Source organism: Helobdella robusta, assembly GCF_000326865.2.
Source record: "Helobdella robusta unplaced genomic scaffold HELROscaffold_45, whole genome shotgun sequence".
Taxonomy (NCBI): domain Eukaryota; kingdom Metazoa; phylum Annelida; class Clitellata; order Rhynchobdellida; family Glossiphoniidae; genus Helobdella; species Helobdella robusta.
This window is the reverse complement of record NW_008705095.1, coordinates 32,065-47,816: the sequence shown is the minus strand read 5'-3', so window position 1 is coordinate 47,816 and position 15,752 is coordinate 32,065. Positions and strand designations below refer to the sequence as shown.

Here is a 15,752-nt window from a genome sequence, read left to right as displayed (position 1 = left end):
ATCATCGCATCCCGCATGACTCAACATTACTAAGATTACTAACGATTACTGCTGTAGTTACTACTATTACTGCTGCTACTACTACTAATACTACTACTACTGCTACTACTACTACTACTACTACTACTACTACTACTACTACTACTACTACTACTACTACTACTACTACTACCACCACCACTACTACTACTACTACTTATATTGTTACTACTACTACCTATACTATTACTACTACTACTACTACTATTACTACTACTACTACTACTACTACTACTACAACGACTACTACTACTATTACAACAACAATTACTACTACTACAACTATTACTACTTTTAACAGCTGATGGGCGGCATGGATTAATTGCACAGAGCAATTTGTAAATTGTATTTAGACAATTTCTGGTCTAAACGCGATGAGGTTTATTCGAAATGTCAATGGCTTTTAAAGCAATTTTCTAGCGATGTCTGAGAAGTCGTACGTGAATTTTAATTCGTTGTCTAGTACTACTGCAAGAAATCCCGTCGTATAACTTTCTACAGAGCTGCATAACATGCAAGACACATATTTACTGTATAATACGTATTTATTTCGTTTAGAAAATACAATTAATTTAAAACTTGAATACAGTTGAATCGTCATAATTTTTAAAGACATTCAAACAAACAAGTTTTATTTATTAATCTTTAGGTTTGGTTCCTTCATTAATATTTCGGTTTAACCTGACCATCGAGCCAGTTATTGAATGACGTCATTCTGGTATAAACAAATGGGTAGGAAGCGTTGCATTTTGCAGCCCCCCATGAGGCTACTCCAACTAATTCCCAAATTTTCGGTGCAACTTCGCAAACCAAGGGTCCTCCATTATCACTCTAAACGATCAAATTAATTACTTTTCTAATTAAAATTATGTCACAAAGTTAAGTTTGTTAAAATCCAAAAGCTTTTTTGCACTCGTTGAGTTGAAAGTGAAAGTATGCGCGTGTATCTAAGAAGCTTAAAGTCTTACGGTGCATGGGCCAGACGTGAAGTCTTTCAAATCCTGAACGCATATTTGACTGTCTGAAACTTTATCACCCCAATATTTCCTGCACTGCTCCTTCGAAATCACACCCACCTTTGCTTCGTAAAGGTCAATTGGCAATGGCCCGTAACCTGTAAAAATTTTAAAGCAATAAGGTAATTTCATTAAGACGACATTAAAAATGATTTACGTGTTGTTTTATAATTTTTATTTCACGCATCTCAGTCTAAATAACTTCACCAGCTTCTTGCCAAATAAATATCTAGCAGCAGAATACCAACCGGACAGTCGGCCCCAGCCGGTGACGTAGCAGTTCTTGCCGATCTGGTCGTCAGTGGTGGCCCTCATGGCATACTTCACATTCACGTCACCACTGAATTCAGGTATCGGTGATTCCCAGGCGATGTATGCTAGGTCGTTCGGGTGACCTCGCTGTCCAATGGCCGTGTAATTCGGGTGCTTTAAAGAATTTTGGTAAAATGCATTTAAAATTTAGTTGAAACTTTCAGGTTTAATCATGCTTAGGAGTGTTTCATTTAATCTCTGTATTTTGTTTACCCTTGTGGCATTGGCGAGAACTCTAATGAAGCATTCAGATGGTCCGCAGCTAATTCTGTTTAAGTTCGTCCCTGCAATCATTTGGTATGAATTCCTGTGTAGTAAAAATCAGAAAAAAATCAATTTTGATATTTTGATTTGAAGCGGAAAGTCAAATCGTGAGTAGAGTTTGCATATAACAAACGAATGACAAGATGATCGTACGGGGCTCCTCCAACACAGTAGGCTGCAGTCACCCCCCACGTTGGCCCCAAAATTGACCCACCACAGTTGAATAGGGTCCCAATGTACAACGCCAGCTGCCAAGGCCACTCACCCTTGTCAGCTTTCACTCCATCCACGATTCGGGTCTCTGGGGCTGCATGGACGGCAGCCACACAAGCCACCAGGTACACATTGACGACTATCATTGAATTTATATTGATGCTCGTCAGACGAAATTTAGTTTGTAAATCTCTAAAAGATTTGTTCATCTGTTTAAATCTATTAAACCTAAGAGATTTGTTCATCTATTTAAATCTTTTTGTAAATTGTTTAAAAATAGTTTTTTTAAATATACAAATTTTTATACAATTAAACTGAGAATTTTGATAAAAACAACATCTGTGTAAATGATAAGAAACCCATTGAGGCCAGTCGTCATTCAAGTTGGCAAGTTTCAATTGGATGAGAGTAACAACATAAGTCGGGAAGATGTGAAATAATTTCAATTTTCATGAATAAAATTAATTCTAAATGTATTCAAATGACTAAATAGCATTGTTTAGAATTGCTGGTTACGTTAGAATAATTTGAATGACATTCCAATTAACGAGTTAATATTTTTGTTGTTCACTGAGTTCGTTACTCACTTTTTAATATCTTCCAACCATTTTGGTAAATTTAATTTCAAATTTTTTGAACATATGTAATGTTCATTTTCGGCTTTGAACACTTCTTCAAATGACTCAGTTTGTGTGTGTGAATAATTTTTGTTGTTGTTGTTGTCAACATTCATTTTTATTGAAATTATCTATCCCGTGCCAACGGTGAATTTTGCGTTTTTTGATGTTGAGTAAGGAGACAAAAAAAATATTCTACCTCTCATTTATGTGAATTTTGTCATTCATTGTTAGTTAATTAATTCTCAAATCGTTTTATAAACTTATCAAAAGATATGTATTTTTACTCGATAGAGACCAATCTTTGCCATAGTTATGAACCACATGAAATTATTTTACATCTTCACGACTTATGTTAATACTCCCATCCAATTGAAATTTACTATATCATATGCAAGAACTAACACGGATTTATGGATAAGGTTTCGTGCCTAAAAAATTTGCTTGACTTTTTTGAAGAGGTTTTAGAAAAGTTTGACAGAAAGAAAGCAGTGGATATTGTGTACTTAAATTTTGCTAAGACTTTTGATAAGGTACCGCATAAACGTTTGGCCTCAAAATTAGAGGCGAGTGGAATCACAGGAAACACACTCAAGTGGATTTCTAACTGGTGACAAGATAGGCGGCAACAAGTTGGTGTTGGAGAAAGTTTCTCAAACTGGAGCATTGTTACAAGTGGGGTTCCTCAAGGGTCCGTATTAAAACCGTTGCTATTTGTAATTAAATCAATGATATTGATTTAGCAATAAATCAATATCTTCAGAACTTCAAAATTTATGAATGACACTAAATTATGTGCTGTTGTAGACAACGATGAAGATATTGAAATTCTAGCATGAGATTTGCAAAAATATGCAAGTGGGCAGAGGATTGGCAGATGGAACACAAACAAATGTGCAGTCATACATATTGAAGCAAACAGCAAGGCAAACGTCTTCAAACTTGGAGACACGCCATTGAAAAATTTAGAGAAGGAAAAGGATCTAGGGGTGAGAATTCATCGGAATGGTAAGGTAGGGTGTCAATGCATCGAGGCAGCTAAAAGTGCAAACAGAACTCTGGGTATGATGAAAAGAACAGTAAAAAGCAGAGATGTGATCGTCATATTAAACCTCTATAAAGCATTGGCTCGACCTAAGTTGGAGTACTGCGTTCGGCTTTGGAATCCAGATTTACAAAAGAACGAACATATGCTCGAGAATATTCAAAGGAGGGCAACGAGAATGATGAAGGAGTGTCGCGGTATGCCATATGAAGACAGATTAAAAGTTTGTGGGTTGACAACATTAGAAACAGAAGAAGAACACGAAGATGAAAAAAAACTCAAGTTCTAATTCGTTTGTATTTTGTTTATCATTTCTAATTACTCAATTAGATAATTAATTATTTCTAAAAATCGTTTTTTAAAGTTCATCAAACGAAATGCGTTTTTTACTTTTTACTTGTTTGAGACCAATCTTTAGCATTTTCAACAAAATTCAAACACTATTTGATGCGGATAAGAAATTTATTTCATCTAACTAACATAATTAATTTAAAACTGAAATTTAATTAAATCGTTATAACTTTTTCCCAAATTGCTCAAACAAAATATGTTAATCTATTAATTAATCATCAAGTTTGGTTCTTTCATCAAAATTTGGGTTTAGCTTGAGTATCTAGCCAGCTGTTGTACGCTGAGATCCTCGTGTAAACGGACGGATAGGAAGTGTTGCATCCGGCAGCTCCCCACGAAGTCGCTCCCACTAATTCCCAGGATTTTGGAGAGACTTCGCAAACCAAAGGTCCTCCAGAATCGCCCTTGATAAATTAATTAATTAATTAATCATTCAATTAAATAATTAATCAATCAATCAATTGAAATTATGTGATAAAATTAAATTAGTTAAAATTTAAGAGCATGAGGGATCCAAGTATAGGTAGGGTACTTTTATTTTAAAGTATTTGTTTAGCGAAATGAGTGTTAGATATGCACGTGTATGTTGAGAGAAACGTGTTAAATTTTAAATTTGGCAATTATTATTAACGTCTATGGATAGCGATTTGTATGTTTAAAGTTTATATATTTCAAATTTTTTGAAAGGATTTTTAAGACAATCTCGATATTTCTGAATGAGTTGAAAAAAATATCATTTGAAATCTAACATTGCATGAACCAGACGAGAAATCCTTCAAATCATGAATGCAGACGTGTTTGTCCGAAACTTTTTCACCCCAAATTTTTCTGCATTGATCTCTCGATATCACATCCACCTTAGCCTCGTAGAGATCAGTTGGCAATGGCCCGCCGCCTGTGGAAGTTTTCAAACAAGTAATTTTTTAGGATGAAATTATTATTATTATTTATTAATTAATAATTATTAATAAATTATGTGACACTTAATTGTTTTGATCTGATACATATTCATCTCAGGTGATAAATATCGGAGTTAGTTTCTTGCCAAGAAGTTTCTACTCAGGATTGAATCACCCCCCCCCCCCCACTTACCGTACATTCTTCCCCAGCCGGTTACGTAGCAGTTCTTGCCGATCTGGTTGTCTGTGGTGGCCCTCTTTACGTACTTCACGTTTATGTTGCCGCTAACTTCGGCTATTGGCGTCTGCCAGGCCATGTAAGCTATGTCGTTCGGGAAGCCCAAAAATCCAATCCCAGTGTAGTTCGGATGCTAGGGAATATTTCAGTTGAATGCGTTGTTTACCAGTGGGTCAAATATTTAAATGACATTTTCAAATTTAATAATGTTTAATATTTCGATTGTCAAGGTTTAATTCTGTTTAATGTTGTTTAACGTTGTATAATAAGGTTCAATGAGATTCAATAAGGTTTAATAAGGTTTGGTTTACCCTAGTGGCGTTGATGAGTTGTCTGATGACACAATCAGTTGCCCCACAGCTGATTTTATTTATGTTCGTCCCAGCAAGAATCTGATAGGAATTCCTAAAATGAATTTATAAAAAAAATATCTTCATCTGAAACTGAACTAGATTTTATTTAAAATTATAATAACGAATACAATCAGCGAGTAACATAAACAAACGAATGGCAAAAAATCATACGGGGCTGATCCAACGCAGTGGGCAGCTGTGACTCCCCAGGTAGATGCCACAATCGAACCCCCGCAGTTGAACCTCGTCCCAACGTACAACGCTAGCTGCCAAGGCCATTCCCCTTTATCAGCTTTCACCCCATCGACGATCCGTGACTCGGGTCTGGCATGAACCGCTGCCAACAAAACCACCAACCCACTTAGAAATATCATAGAATTCATTGTGATGCTTAACTTTCTACAGAAAATTCAGCTTGAAATCACTCGGAAATTTTTTACCTATTTATACAAATTTTTATCACAAGGAACCTGAGAATTCAGATAAAAACAACATCTGTAAAAATGATAAGGAACTCATTTATTTCAATTGCCATTCAAGATTGCATGGGAGCATTAACTTATGTCGTGAAGATGTTCTATTTTCATCTGTGTGAACAATGAACTCATTATCGGGTTCATTAATTTACAATTCTCATTGTTACACATTATCAATTTGTTATCACTATGATAAATATTTGGAGAACTATTCCATGAAAATGATGGTAGACAAATGTAATGACCTTCTAGTTGGCGGAAAAGTACATTGTAGTCTATAGAGGTATAGAGGGGAAGTTAATTGTGTTTTGAATTATGTAGTAAAATTAAATATAGTTGAGATGTTTGTTGAGTTAGTTGCATTGATTTGATTATAATTAAATGTGATTTGAGATTTAGGTACATTTTAAATTTAGGTAATGCTAATTTTGATGAAAATTTTAGTGGATAGTATGATGATTAAGGTGATGTTATGATGTTATGATTTGAAAGGGAGGCCGAACTCAAAATTTTTTAAGGATGCTCTTAAATTTGGTAGTTGTTGACGCGTCGGTCAAACACGCTTTTTGAGATGTGGGGCTACTTGAATGTTTCAGAACCCCGTGTCATGAACCAAGCGAGCGGTTTGTAATTTATGTATTACTGAACACACACTACAGCTTGGTTTCTTGTAATGTAATGTTGATATAGTGATCGTTTGTTAAAAGATTCATGTAGCAATCAAATTCCTAAGTTTAAAAATGTATAAACACTTAATAAAAACTCCAAGTGCTCGCCATTTTTTATTCATTCCAAACAAGAACATCACAAAATAAATTTAAATTCTAAATTAAATTTCTTGAATCTTCTTCATCAACGTCATCATTGTTTGGGTCTTGCCTGACTATCGAGCCAACTATTGAACGATGAAATCCTCGTATAAACGGCTGGGTAGGAGGTGTTGCACCTGGCCACCCCCCACGAACTGGCTCCTACTAACTCCCAATTTTTTGGAGAAACTTCGCAGACCAACGGCCCACCGGAATCACCCTTTTAAAAAATGAAAAAGAAATGAAAAAAAAAATGAAAAAAATGAAAAAGAATAATATAAACCAACATGTAGTCCAGATTTTATCGAATTTGTATCGGTTAAATTCAAAATTTAAATGATAATATTTTAAAATTTGTACAAGAAATGTCGGTGTAAGAGTTCGTACATCGCATGGTCCCGTGGAGAAATTCTTGGAATCTCGGATGCAGACCTGACTGTCAGAAACCATGTTCCTCCACACTTTCTTGCATTCCTCCTTCGTTATAACATCCACCCTTGCTTCCATTAGGTCGACAGCGGCCGGACCCTGGTCTGAAATTTTACCAATTTTACCGAAAACAATTTTACCAATTTTACCAAAAACAGTTATACCAATTTTACCGAAAGCAATTTTACCAATTTTACCAAAAACAATTTAAACAAAAATAATTTTAAACTCTTTTTACCGAAATTAATTAAATTGAAATTTACAATTTGAGTTAGCCGAAATTGTGTAGGTACCTTTGAAAACTAAATAAACGACGTTAACATTGGTTTAACTATTTTATTCACAACATTTAAAATTGTTTCCCATTCAACTGAGAACAACCGTATTGCCTTCCCCATCCGCTGATGTAGCAATTCCTGCCGACCTGATGATCCGTGGTGGCCCTCCTCGCGTACCTCACCGTTATGTTCCCACTCGCTCCCTCCTTTATCGGGGTTTCCCAGGCCATGTATGCCACGTCGTTGGGGTAGCCCAGCGGTGCGACCGCAGTGAAATTTGGGTGCTGACAAATTTTAAAATTTTGTGTTTTCTTTCATTGGAATACTTTGACGGTTATGAAATCATTTATGAAATCAATTTTAGCTAGACTACATTTTCTATTTGTTTGTAGCGGAAACATCTGCATCACCCACACTAGCCACACGACGTATATAAACTTTCTTTGTACGTACACTGAAGCGTTCAAGTTTCGCGCAGACAAAACATTCAAACCCAGTCAGTGCGTAATAATAAAAACAGCGCATGAGACATGACACTTCTACCATCTGAGCTAACTAATTCACTGGTGTATAAGTTTGTTGTAATATGTCGAAGCTAACCCTGGTGGCGTTTGTTAGCCTCCTGACGATGCAGTTGGATGCCGTGCAGTTGATGTTGTTCGTGTTTGTCCCGGCGACGATCTGATAGATGCTTCTGCTCAGATAGTTGAAAACATTCGTCCCAATTTTAGAAAACAAAATACCACAGAGCTAGCCATCCATTTAAATCAAACACACCTCACCAAAATGAAAATTAAAAATAAGTTTTTGGAAAAATCCCAGTCAAATTATTCGAAATAAAATCCTACGGAAGGCTTCCAACACAGTGGGCCGCAGTGAGGCCCCAGGTGGCTGCGACAATGGATCCACCACAGTTGAACCTACCCCCAACATACAACGCCAGCTGCCAGGGCCACTCTCCCATATCGGCTTTCACACCTCCTATGATACGTGTCTCTGGACCTGCCTGGACCGCGGCTAACAAAACTGTCAACAAGTTAGCAACGTATACTGATTTCATTTTTTTTCAATAATTAATTATTCGAGAATTATCACAGCTAATGAATTTTATGTTTTTATTAGTTTTATATTTATCTGAAGTTTTATCTTTAAGAGGTGTGAATTTTGATTAGAATGGCATCTGTAAAAATGATAAGAAATGTATTCTGGTCACTAATTGCGTTGTTTGAAACTAAAAAATTATCAATTTATTATTTAAACAATTGTTTTGTTTATTCATTTATTTATTTATTCGTTCGTTTATTAATCTATTCATTCATCTATTTCATTCTTTCCACCAATCAATCAAACGATCAAACAATCAACCAACCAACCAATCATTCAAGCTTTCTATCAATCAGTCAATCAATCAATTTTCGAACTCATATTCAAAACGTTCAACAACTTTAAATAATTTATTCCGATTTCAAATTCATACAAGATCAAAATCGTCATTTGGACAAAAATTTTCTCCACCACAATTTCAATAAATAAATAGAACTTTCATAAAATAATTAATTCAAGTTTTGAATTAATTACTTTATATCAAATTCTAAAGAATTATTTTTAAAAAATAATTCTTTTCAGTTGAGGGCCAGCCAAATTACGGGCACATGGTGAAAGGGGCTTGCCAAGATTAGGAATTGACCTAAGAATCGAGCCACTCGTTGTAGGCAGAGACCCTGCTAAAACAGATGGGCGTAAGGGGTTGCAGTAGGACGAGCCCCATGAGGCCACTCCGACCAGTTTCCACTTTTTAGGGGACTCCTCACACACTAGTGGACCACCCTCATCTCCCTGTAAATTATTTACATAATAATAATGATGATAATAATAATAATAATAACAATAATAATAATAATGACGTCATTTGTGAAGCGTCGTTGTGAGCGACTGAGGCGTCCGGCGTAAAAATATAATAATTAGTTAAGCACTTGAAGACAACGACAGCCATTTTGTACAGAGCACGATAATGAAATGGAAGCCAGTGAAGGCTTTTCAAATTTGATGATGCAGATATCATATTTTGTTACAACTCTGGCAACCCGATTCATCAGCTTTCTTTTTTGCATCTGGGATATGCCAAATATTACTGAGCTGCAATAATCTAGTTTGGACAATACTAAAGAACCTTCAATCAAAAGATTCCTAGCCAAGTCGATGGATAAATCGGTTGTCTAATGTGACGTAATTATTATTGTTATAATTATGATGATGACGACGACGACGATGATGGTGAAGATGGCAACAGCAAGGATAATAATAGTTACTCATTGAATTAAACATCGATTGTGATTATTTTTAAATGAATAATTTTATTTCGCCAACATTGCAAGCAACTGAGGAATGGTCTTTCAAATCGAGAAGACAAATTTGCTTCTCCGTGACTTTGTCCTTCCACGTCGCGTGACATTGGCCTGTTGTGATCACATCCATTTTGGCTTCCAGGAGGTCTCTAGATAGGCTACCCCCTCCTAGAAATTTAAATTGAAAAATTTTCACCGAACATTGTAGAAAAATGCAAAAAATACATTTTTTAATGTGCTTAATTTTGTCAGGAAAAACTAGGCTTTGATACCAAGCAGCATGTTTTCTGTATTTATACAAAAGTTTATCGCTGTGAAATGGGAAAATTTGATAAGAATGACATCTGTGTAAATTATAAACTCTATTTCAATCAACTTTTTATATTTTCTTCAATTGTGTGAACATATGCGTGTGTAGTGAATTGCTGGTCTATTTTTGAACGATTAATACAATTGTTAACTGAATTGTTGGTATTATTAATTAATTGATCCCTTAATTGATTCGTTAGTTAATTAATTAATCGATTGATTGGTCACATTATTTCGACAATGCGTTATCAGTCTTGTTAACGTTTAACACCGATATTCTTAACTTTATGATAAGAATTTGACTCTTCCAGGTAAAATTCGATCAGAAAATTTGCGAAAATTAAGATAAACAATGGCACCCAGCCACAAAAAATTTTAAATTTCAATTTATTATCTATTAATATACAATATATTAAGATGTCGTTGTTTAAATTTAATTTGGGATAATTTCGACAGCCAATGCTGATGTTCATATAACAATATGTATTCATTCATTCATACATACAAAATATTTGTCTTAGTATGTGAGTGTATATGTGTGAGTGTATGTGTGTGTCTATGTATGTGTGTGTTTGTGTGCAAGTGTAAATGACGAAAAATGTGGCACAAAATTTGTTGCATTCATTATTTATCTGAATTCACTTTTAACCGATGGCGATCAGCTGTTGCCGTTAGCAACGATGCTTTATTTTCGAGAATTCGGGTGACTGACTATACGTTAAAAATGCATTAAAAGGATTATTATTTGATTCGGATTATAATTTTTTTATTTAATTCAAATATTCAATTATTTGTATTTAATTAAAATTTATTTAAGTTATTTAGTGATTATATTGAAATTAGAAATTTATTAGTGAGAGAAATGAGTGTGCCAAATTTAACGTCATATTATAATACGGCGAAACCAAAGCGAAAGCGTAATAAATTTCAATTTAATAGGAATAATAATAATAAGAAGAAAAATTATGATAATAATAATAATTATGACGTAACAGATAACAAAAATAATAATAATACAACGATTAAGAAGATACTAAATAATAGTACTGAGGTAACAAATACAAATAACAAAAATAATTTAACGAATAAAATACTAAATAATATGAATAATAGTAATAATCTTCTTGATGACAATGACATCTTATCTTTTTCATCATCATCCTTATCATCGTTAAACAGTTTTAATCAGTCGTCTTCTACACTATCATTGCTATCTATATTGAAATATTCGGATGACCATGATGATGACGACCATGATGATGATGATAAAAAGATGATAAATACTATAAAAGGTGATGGAGATGATGACGACAAATTGATTTATATTATAGAAGATTATGATGCTGATTTCAAAAGAATTGTTAATATTATGAAGGAAGAAGAAGTTGATCATAGTAGTGGGAATATTGAAAATGAAAATGATGATGATAACATCATCAACATCATTAATTATAACGACGATAACTGTGATAACATAGATTCTATAAATGATGATAGAGGTGATTTATCATTTAATAATATAACAGACAACAAAATTATCACTGATGATGAAAAGGAGTGCTTATATCTCGAATGTTATGATGATATAGATACAAATAATAATGCTAATGATACAAATAAGGTTAACAGTGGTCTAAATAACTTGAATAATTACAATGACGACGACGAGTTTAATGACATTGATTTAATTGAAAATAAATTTCTCGATGATAATATTGAAAAGTTAGATAGCTCCGAACGACATTTTAAAAGAAAAATATGCTATATGAAAGAGTTAGTATGTCTAATTTTATATTTTTATTTCAGTATAATTGTTCTCAGGGTTGTCAATATCACAGTATCTCTATCGGTGATATAGTATCTTCGATAATTTTTCAGTATTAGCTTCGGTATCGGCGATACATTTGATGTCAAGTATCTAACCTGATGTCGAACTTGATATTGCCGATATTTTTAACTTTCTTTAAATTTTATAATTCAATCAATTAACCCCTACGCTAGGAGAAGCAACCCTTTTGCCGTGAGGGCCGCATTGAAAACTATTTTACCTTTGAAGGGCCGCATATGTACTTAAATAGCAAATATTTTCGACCCGGGGAGAATTTTTTAAAGATTTGCGGCTAGAGGGCCGTAGTTTGCCCAGCCCTGCTCTACGCTATTTAATGCATTGTTACGGGGAAACTGATATAGTTCGAAGTTCATGTAACACCGTTTAAAAATAAAAAAAGTATCGGAATCGGTATGGTCAGTAATACTTTAAAAAAAGGGTATCAGTGTTGGTTTCGGCAGCACGTTTTAAAGCCGTTATTAGTAATGACGTTACAACTTTTGGGTATTATTAAGAACCCTGATTATTTGTTAAAGAAGTTTAATTTAATGCAATTTGGTTTGATTTTTTTAATTGCAGAAGGTCAAAATCCACGGACTGCGCTCTGAATACTAAAAATATTATAAATAAAAAAGAGAATGAAAGCAATTTGACTTGGGAAAATTGGTTAGCCAGAAAAACAAAGATACTAAGAGAAAAACAAAGATTAAAAAATTTAGAAGAACAAAGAATAAAGAACTGTGAGAGAGAGAAAGAACTCGATAAACAGAATAAGAAGAAATTATTTGAAGAAATTTTTCCAAAAAAGTGTAAAGTATGGAGTGAGAATTTGAAGAAGTCGAAGCAGAAGCGAAAAATCGATGAATCGAAAAAAAATGTCGTTCCCAAAAAAACTGAAACAGAAATTAGCGAAAATTTTAAAGTAAATTTAAATTTCTAAAAGTTTTTCTCCAATTTAATATTCTTTTTATTGTTATCATAGCTATTTTAAACAGTGCGCATTCAATCAATCATTCATCCATACATCCATCAATCTATCCATTCATTCATTTATTTGCTCGTTCATTCGTTCGTTCGTTTGTTTGTTTGTTCGTTCGTTTATTTGTTCAATTTTTATTTCTTCTTTATTAGAAATGGCTAAAGCAAAAAGCGGAAGAAGAAAAATTAAAAAAGGAAAAGATTAAAAAAGAAAATTTACAAATAGCCGAAAGCAAAAAAAAATCCCACTCTTTTAAATACAAATACGATCTTTGGTATCGCAAGTACATCGATGACGTCACTTATGACGGTAGCAAAAATAACCAAAATAACAATACTAACAATAATGATGATGATGATAGGAATAATGATAATAATAAGAGTAATTATAATGATGGAGGTGATATAAAACATGTTGATGGCTACAAAAATGTCAAGAATAAAATCAAAGGTGAGAATAAAGTTAAGGTTTCAGAGAATTATGAAAAATCGAAAAAAAAAATAAAGAGTAAGTCATTCATTCATTTATGCATTCATTCATTCATTTATTCATTCATCCATTCGTTTATTCAAGCATTCATTCGCTTTTTCATTCATCCATCCATCAATCCATTCATTCATTCTTTCATTCGTCATTCATCCATTCATTCATTCATCCATTCATTCATTCATGCAGATTACCTGGACGTGTACAAGTACCCGGAGCCATCATTCGTTAATCCTGTTGAGTGGGTTTCCATTGTTGACGATGGGCATAATAATAATAATAATAATAATAATAAACATTAATAATATTAATACTTATTATTGTTATTATTATAAGGTGCAGTAGTATTAGTAATAATAATACTTTTAAAATTCGTGATGTTTGTTCCATTAGTGACTTCATATATGCCGATAAATTCATTTTATTATTAATATTGTTATAATAATTTATATTATTATTGTTGTTATAATTATTATTGGTGTTATTGTTATTATTATGTATGTGACTTTCAATGAATACAAAGTCTTAGCCTTATTGTTAATACTTACTAATTGTTCGCAACGGTAAATGAATGAATAGATGTCATTATGGAACGATGAAAGTATTCAGCTTGTGGGTATTTTTTTCAAAATGCAAGTTTTGTTAGAATCTTTTGAAATTCTCGAATTTAATTAAAATAATAAAAGAAACTGCAATAATTTTTCGCGGGCTCTCTCCAAATAGCTGATCGGTTTCAAGTTTTTAAATCTTTTCGCGGGCTCTTTGGGCGGTTTTTTTTCTTCAAAATTTTATTTCACAAAAAAATTAGGTGCATCCTTTGTAACGAATGCCATTGTTCTAATAATTACAACGTCACATTTATTAATATGTTTTATCAAACGTGTATATTAAAAAATTAAATTAAGAAGGTATTGGAAATTATTAAATGTTAAATTTTGAATTAAAAATTGTTAATTCAATGAGTTTTTTCAGCTGTAGACAACTGTATCCAATAAAATTTAGCTTTCGGCCTGAGAATCGAGACCCTGGTAAGACTGATAAGAAGTGTCGCAGAAAGTTGTGCCACACGACGACGAACCAACCAACTTCCATTTTTTGGGGGTCTCCTCACAAACAAGGGGTCCACTAGAGTCGCCCTTTAAAATTATTCATTCTATTTTTTTATATGTTGTCTTATATCTTTCTTATGTACCTGGCTAGTCGGTAGAAGTGCCATGTCTATGATGATGTATAGTTCAAATTCTGTCTGTCCAAAATTCAAAGCCTCCATCATCATACACCACGCGTGTACGGTGCAGAGCTTGCGTGACGTAGTGGTGAAGATGTGTGGTGTGTGTTCGTTCATTCACGAAAGTTTGATTGCAGGTATAGATGTAGAAGGACTCGTAAGAGCAGAAGATAGCGGAAATGACGGTAAAAGTTTTAATATTTTTGTGAGAATGATTTTAATTAATTAATTATTACCAAAGATCACGAATAGAAATAATTAATTACACCTAAACGAAAAAAACAGCAACAAATAATAAAAGTGTAAACAAATGATTGGATTCGTAAACACAAAAGATAAACAAACTACCGAAATTTTTCTAAACATCTAAAAACAAACCACACACACACACACACACAAACACACATCACACACGCAAACAAACAAACACACATACAGTATACATCACAGTATATTTGAAATCACCATCATAAGTATCCCACACACGCATCAATATGTAAATATGTATCTGATATATATCCATTTAGTCGTTCTCATCATCAGCCTGTTTAGATACAACGGTAAGGATATTGTTCTATGTTGTTTAAATGAGAAATAAACACACACGCGCGCGCGCACACACACACAAACAAACAAGCAAACACATACGTTTACAGATCACCTATGCAAACATACACGCCAAAAAGCACGAAAAATCACACGGCATTCCTACACACATACAAATGCACATACAAACCTGAATACACACACACACACACACACATTATACACACACAAATTCACGCCACACACCACAAATGTAAATACATTCCAAAATACACACCTTATTACATAGTAACATAGGCAAACAAACGTTCACACAAAGCAGATATACACAAAGGCATACACACACACACATTTTTGCATTTAACACATACAACGGTTTAGATGTAAATTGACACCAAAAAACACCCACCAAAAACAAACCAAAAATACACTAAAAACACACCAAACAACACACCAGATTGCACAACAACACGATCGTATATGGGATGTTTTCTATCTGTCGTGCACCACAGAGCTACGTATATAAAATCTCAAAATGACTGCAGTGTTTTTTGCACGTCTGAAAGTAATACCAACTTTATGGCACTGTCCGTAAGTTTGTATGTGTGTGTGTGTGTGTGTGTCTGTGTGTGTGCGTGTGTGTGTGGTGTGTGATGTGTGGATTGTTTTATTGTGTGCGCGTTGGTATATAG

General features: G+C 33.7%; 5 protein-coding genes across 5 annotated transcripts in view; 1 reads left to right on the top strand and 4 right to left on the bottom strand.

Moving 5' to 3' along the window:
* Positions 1-702: 702 nt before the first annotated feature.
* Positions 703-2,053, bottom strand: HELRODRAFT_177891 (hypothetical protein; the record flags this gene model as incomplete). The annotated part of the gene is made up of 5 exons (XM_009026056.1): positions 703-870; positions 1,008-1,153; positions 1,304-1,481; positions 1,581-1,674; positions 1,785-2,053. The coding sequence occupies 5 exons, from the start codon at positions 2,051-2,053 to the stop codon at positions 703-705; spliced, it is 855 nt and encodes a 284-aa protein (XP_009024304.1).
* Positions 2,054-3,913: 1,860 nt separating this feature from the next.
* On the bottom strand, positions 3,914-5,751 carry HELRODRAFT_185895 (hypothetical protein). The gene is made up of 5 exons (XM_009026055.1): positions 5,519-5,751; positions 5,306-5,399; positions 4,950-5,127; positions 4,607-4,752; positions 3,914-4,261 (listed from the first exon to the last, which is right to left on the bottom strand). Exons 1-5 carry the CDS (start codon positions 5,728-5,730, stop codon positions 4,094-4,096), a joined length of 798 nt encoding a protein of 265 aa, XP_009024303.1. The 5' UTR covers positions 5,731-5,751; the 3' UTR covers positions 3,914-4,093.
* An 841-nt stretch (positions 5,752-6,592) lies between these two features.
* Positions 6,593-8,399, bottom strand: HELRODRAFT_193208 (hypothetical protein; the record flags this gene model as incomplete). Its single annotated transcript, XM_009026054.1, has 5 exons — positions 6,593-6,852; positions 7,020-7,165; positions 7,443-7,623; positions 7,940-8,033; positions 8,188-8,399. 5 exons carry the CDS (start codon positions 8,397-8,399, stop codon positions 6,685-6,687), a joined length of 801 nt encoding a protein of 266 aa, XP_009024302.1. The 3' UTR covers positions 6,593-6,684.
* Positions 8,400-8,944: 545 nt separating this feature from the next.
* On the bottom strand, positions 8,945-9,814 carry HELRODRAFT_177888 (hypothetical protein; the record flags this gene model as incomplete). The annotated part of the gene is made up of 3 exons (XM_009026053.1): positions 8,945-9,175; positions 9,313-9,555; positions 9,707-9,814. The coding sequence occupies 3 exons, from the start codon at positions 9,812-9,814 to the stop codon at positions 8,945-8,947; spliced, it is 582 nt and encodes a 193-aa protein (XP_009024301.1).
* Positions 9,815-11,362: 1,548 nt separating this feature from the next.
* The window catches only part of HELRODRAFT_177887 (hypothetical protein), a gene marked incomplete at both ends in the record, with an annotated part of 6,973 nt that continues 2,583 nt past the window's right edge, over positions 11,363-15,752 (top strand). Inside the window, 4 exons of the mRNA XM_009026052.1 lie at positions 11,363-11,715; positions 12,401-12,743; positions 12,953-13,307; positions 15,518-15,651. Coding sequence (XP_009024300.1) covers positions 11,363-11,715; positions 12,401-12,743; positions 12,953-13,307; positions 15,518-15,651 — 1,185 coding nt within the window. The remainder of the gene's footprint in view (positions 11,716-12,400; positions 12,744-12,952; positions 13,308-15,517; positions 15,652-15,752) is intronic.